The 4,426-nt window shown below is 42.9% G+C and overlaps 1 protein-coding gene across 3 annotated transcripts; it reads left to right on the top strand.

Moving 5' to 3' along the window:
- The first annotated feature begins 568 nt into the window (after positions 1-568).
- Positions 569-3,957, top strand: LOC18438099 (F-box protein At1g67340). Of its 3 annotated transcripts, none has more exons than XM_020669709.2 (4): positions 569-773; positions 1,212-1,604; positions 1,985-2,147; positions 2,936-3,957. In XM_020669709.2, exons 2-4 carry the CDS (start codon positions 1,216-1,218, stop codon positions 3,686-3,688), a joined length of 1,305 nt encoding a protein of 434 aa, XP_020525368.1. In that variant the 5' UTR covers positions 569-773; positions 1,212-1,215; the 3' UTR covers positions 3,689-3,957. The 3 variants fall into 3 exon arrangements, with proteins under 3 accessions (XP_020525368.1, XP_020525367.1, XP_088724706.1); XM_020669708.2 differs by lacking the exon at positions 569-773 and adding an exon at positions 781-831; XM_088868580.1 differs by lacking the exon at positions 569-773 and having other exon boundaries at positions 781-1,604.
- The last annotated feature ends 469 nt before the right edge of the window (positions 3,958-4,426 follow it).

The raw sequence follows: 4,426 nt of genomic DNA, 5'->3' as shown, positions 1-4,426 counted from the left end.
CTATAAGGTTTAGATAAAGTTTACTTTTTTCCGGATAAAGCCTATAACTTTTAAAATTTCTTTCCATCCTAAAGAAATTAACAAAAACACCGAAATCTAAAAAAGAAAAAAAAATTCAAATATATTTTTGGAAAGGAAAAAACAAAAAGAAAACAAAGTTAACCACAAAACGCAAATGCCGAACCCGAAGGCCATCATCGTTGACGGCATGCGGTTAGGTTAGGTTCGAAGACGGTGGCCGAGAATGGCTGTTTCCCGCTAACGATAACAGCAACTGAATTTAGTTTCTTAAACCAGAAATTTAACCACTTTCTAGATAGGAGAGAGAAACAACTGTAGAGAGAGAAAGAACAATTTTTTAAAATAGAAAGGTGTGAGAGAAAGAGACGTTAGAGAAATAGAAGGTTGGAGAGTCAGCCAAAGGGGGAACAAAAGAGAGCGAGTCAGGGGTAGAGAGAGAAACAGTACAGAGTTAGAGAGAGAAAGAGGAGAGATGTAAAGAGACAGACGTGCAGACAGGGAGAAGGATTTCTAGTATTAAACGCAACCGTGAGGGGGTGGAACGGATCTGGTCAATGCCGTTTGACCGGAGAGTTAGCGCTAAAATTAACCGATGAGAGATAGAGAAAGAGTAAAGAGGGTAAAGTTTTATCGGGGTTTGAAGAGAGAGAAAGAGAGGTTTAATTATTTTGCCTTTGCCTGCGGGCCTACTGTCAAGGACCTGCATCAATAAGCGAAGGGAGTCGTTATTTATTCGGCTTGAACGATGCATTGTATGTTGGGTGGTGGCGTTGTGCCCTACAACTCCTAATCTCCCTTTCTCTCTCTAAAGTATTGTACTGTTGTTTCTCTCTCTATCTTTCTCTTATATTTCACTGTGTAGCTATCTTTTACATCTTTCAGGACGAACCACTATCTTCTCTCTCTAAAACCTCTCTCAATCGTATTACAGGACAAACCACTATCTTCTCTCTCTAAAACCTCTCTTTCACTACTTGTTCTCTTTATCTATATCTGTTTTCCTGTTTCTCTCTCTCTCTTATCCTGGGTTGGGTTTACAGGGATCTCTTTCTCTCTCTACTAAACCTCTCTCTATACCTCTATTTCTCTCTAAGTGGGTTTTGCTAACAGAGCATCCGCTTCTCTCTATTTGCCTTCTCTCTCTATTCTGTTCTCTTAATACTTCTCTACCTCTTTCTGACTGGTTGGAGAAACATGAGAACCAGGAGAGGATTGTGTTACCCTCGAGTTCATGTAAAAGCAGAGACGCAAAAAGCGGAGAAGAGGGGAAGGCCGGCAAGTGCAAGTGTTGAGAAAAATTGCGGGAAAAAGGTCAAGATATCGACCGACTCAGGTGTAAAAGTGGATTTTTTCAAAAGGTTTCCTGATGATTTAGTGATCTGTATCCTTAGAAAGAAATCGGAGAAGAGGAGAAGGGCGGAAAGTGATGAAGATAGTGGCCGGAAAAAGGCCAGGGTTTTACCGGAATCCGGTGGAAAAGTCGATTTTTTTGATGTGTTACCTGATGATCTCTTAATTTCCATTCTCTGCAAGCTTAGTTCTCAGGCTCGTTCCCCTGCTGATTTCATGGGCGTCTTGTTAACGTATGTCTGCTTCTCCTTTTGGATCTAGATTAAGAGATCTGTATTCGTATTTTGTTTCTCTCTCATCATCTGCATTCCCATATTTTGATGATTCTATTGCGTTTTCGAAGGCCTTGGGCATATGGGTTTTGTTTCTTTTTTTTTAGTAGTTTTCTGGTTTTTAATGTTTCACTTTCATGTGAAAATCTCTTTTATTGGTTTTTTTTTTTTTGGGTCTATTAGGTCTCCATTATTTTACCTCAAAGCATGTTTGATTGAATTTCATCAAGTGATATTTAAACAACTCATAATTTCTGGTTTATTTTGTTCTTTAGGCTTGGTTCTTCCTATAAAAGATGAACTAAAGTGCTCATAATCGTTTGGTGGGTTTTTGCTTGCAGTTGCAGAAGACTAAATAGCTTGGCGATGCATTCTCTGGTGTTGTCAAAAGCGGCTCCTGGAGCCTTCTCTGTGAAATCTTCGAAGTGGTGTGAATCCGCCAATCGTTTCATGAAACGGTGTGCAGACTCCGGCAACGTCGAGGCTTGCTTCACTCTTGGCATGGTATGCAACCCCAATTTACTTAGAGAGAAAGAGGAAATTTACACAGGAAAGGGGATGAAGAGAAGGGAAGTTCAAAACATGGAGTTAGAGAGAGAAAGTGTGTGGGGGAGAGTGCAATTTATTTTTAATTTTTAGGCATATATTTGGTTTAGAGTCCCAAGGAAAGTTAGAGAGAGATAAGGGAGAGTTAGAGAGAGGGAGCACAATTTAAGGCATTTCCCTATTTTTTACGCGGGTTTTTAGAGAGAGAAAATTGGGATAACTGAGTTGTAGAGAGAGAGAATTTGGTGATAGCTTTGGACTTTCATTTTTTTCGACACTTTTTGCTATTTTTGCAGATTTGTAAAATTTGATCGTTAAAGATGGGGGAGAGCATTTGATTTAGGTTTAGGCATGTGGGCAAAATTGTTTAAAAATTTAGTGAGAGAGAGAGAGAGAGAGAATCGGTGTTTACGAATCTTTTTATTATTTTTATGATTTACAAATTTATATTAAGGAGGTCGAGAACGCATTCATTAGAGAGACAGCATCTAGTTGGGTTTTGGCATGTCTGCCAAATTTTCAGGAAAATGGGAATCCGAGAGAGAGAGAGCGCCATTCCAGGAGAGAGGGAGATCTAGAGAGAGAAGAGTCTCGTGGGTTATGGTATTTTGGCTTTTTTTTTTTTATATATATATATATAGGGAGATGTGAATTTTTTGGAATTTTGGCTTATTTTTTTCGTGGTTATGCTAGAGGGTAGAGAGAGAAAGCAGACCACACTCTAACCAGCACTCGTTTTTCCACAGATTCGCTTCTACTGCCTCCAAAACCGCGGCAGCGGCGCCTCCCTCATGGCGAAAGCGGCCATGGTGTCCCACGCCCCTGCGCTCTACTCCCTGGCCGTCATCCAATTCAATGGGAGCGGGGGCTCCAAGTCTGACAAGGACCTCCGTGCTGGGGTTGCACTGTGTGCTCGTGCGGCCTCCCTCGGCCATGTTGACGCCCTCCGTGAGCTGGGCCACTGCCTGCAGGATGGCTATGGTGTCCCCAAAAACATCCCGGAGGGACGACGGTTCCTTGTCCAAGCCAATGCTAGAGAATTAGCGTCTGTGTTGTCCATGGACCCTCACTCGGTGGATCCACGCATCCGTGGGAGGGCTCATCCGTGGCTGGCGCAACTGTTGGAGCACAGAGTGGCGGGTTGCCCATTGTTGAGCGATTTCGGGTGCAATGTGCCTTTGCCGGAGGCGAGCTTGGCGTCAAAGTTTCTGGGGGAGTGGTTCAGGGAGAGGGGGCTGGAGGGGGGTTTGAGAATGTGCTCGCACGCCAGTTGCGGTAGGGCGGAGACTAGGCGCCATGAGTTTAGGAGGTGCTCTGTGTGCGGGGCGGTGAATTATTGCTCCAGGGCGTGCCAGGCATTGGATTGGAAAGTGAGGCACAAACGGGAGTGCAAGCCGGTGGAGGCGAGGTGGTTGGATGAGCTCGCCGAGGAGGAGGAGGAGGAGGAAGAGGCGGAGGCGGAGGAGGAGGAGCAAGGGGATGAGTCATTGGAAGAGTAGGATTCATGGGCTTCTTGGACTGTACAGTTCCTCTCTCCTCCCTCTTTGTCTCTCTGCTTCCTACTCCAGTCACTTTCCCTCTCCTTATTCTCTCTCTTCTTTCTCTCTCCTACCTCCACTCTCTTTCTCTCTCCTATGCTATGCTTTGCTTTGATTTTGTTTAAATGTAGGAATTTTGATGTTTGAGGGGCTTCTCAGGAATGAGAAGCGAGGAGGGATGTTTTTGAGGAAATTAAAAGAGTTATCGAATTTTTTTCGCTTATTGTCAATATGTGTGTTATTTCTGTGTGAGTTGTGACTGACGTTCCACTTTGCTTGTTCGCGCTTCCAAACGCCTCTTTCTCTCTCTCTGTCGTGTTTGTCTCCCATGACTTGTTATGATTTTGGGTCTTTTCCTGCGTTTATTTGGAATTTCCTTACCCCCATTAGTGTTCTCTCTCTCTCTCTCTCTCTCTAGAAATGTTGAAGAAGCCCGTTGTTTCTCCCAAATTGGATGCTGGCCTTTGAAAATAGGGTGGCGTTTGTATAGAGCCTAGGCGGTAAACAATTAGAGTCTACCTTCGAATAGTGTCGAGAATTATGGTTAAATCTTTGTTATAGCCTTAGAATATATTTTTATTTTTAAAGCTTCAAAAATAATGTAGATGGGCATATCCATGAGAATTTGGAAATTTTGAAAATTAAAGGTCCAAAAAAGTATTGCAAAATACATTTTTTTCAAAAGTTGAAATCTATCTT

This window comes from Amborella trichopoda, chromosome 6 (assembly GCF_054954075.1).
Source record: "Amborella trichopoda isolate Santa Cruz 75 chromosome 6, AtrichopodaSantaCruz75HAP2 v2.0, whole genome shotgun sequence".
Lineage (NCBI taxonomy): Eukaryota > Viridiplantae > Streptophyta > Magnoliopsida > Amborellales > Amborellaceae > Amborella > Amborella trichopoda.
The sequence above is the reverse complement of the archived record's forward strand: the minus strand, read 5'-3'. Positions and strand labels throughout refer to the sequence as shown.

Bases quoted from the DNA above. Each gene is read 5' to 3' on its own strand.
- LOC18438099 (XM_020669709.2), top strand. From the start codon at position 1,216: ATGAGAACCAGGAGAGGATTGTGTTACCCTCGAGTTCATGTAAAAGCA. The intron at 1,605-1,984 runs GTATGTCTGCTT...TTTTGCTTGCAG, and splicing joins TTCATGGGCGTCTTGTTAAC to TTGCAGAAGACTAAATAGCT. The intron at 2,148-2,935 runs GTATGCAACCCC...GTTTTTCCACAG, and splicing joins CTTGCTTCACTCTTGGCATG to ATTCGCTTCTACTGCCTCCA.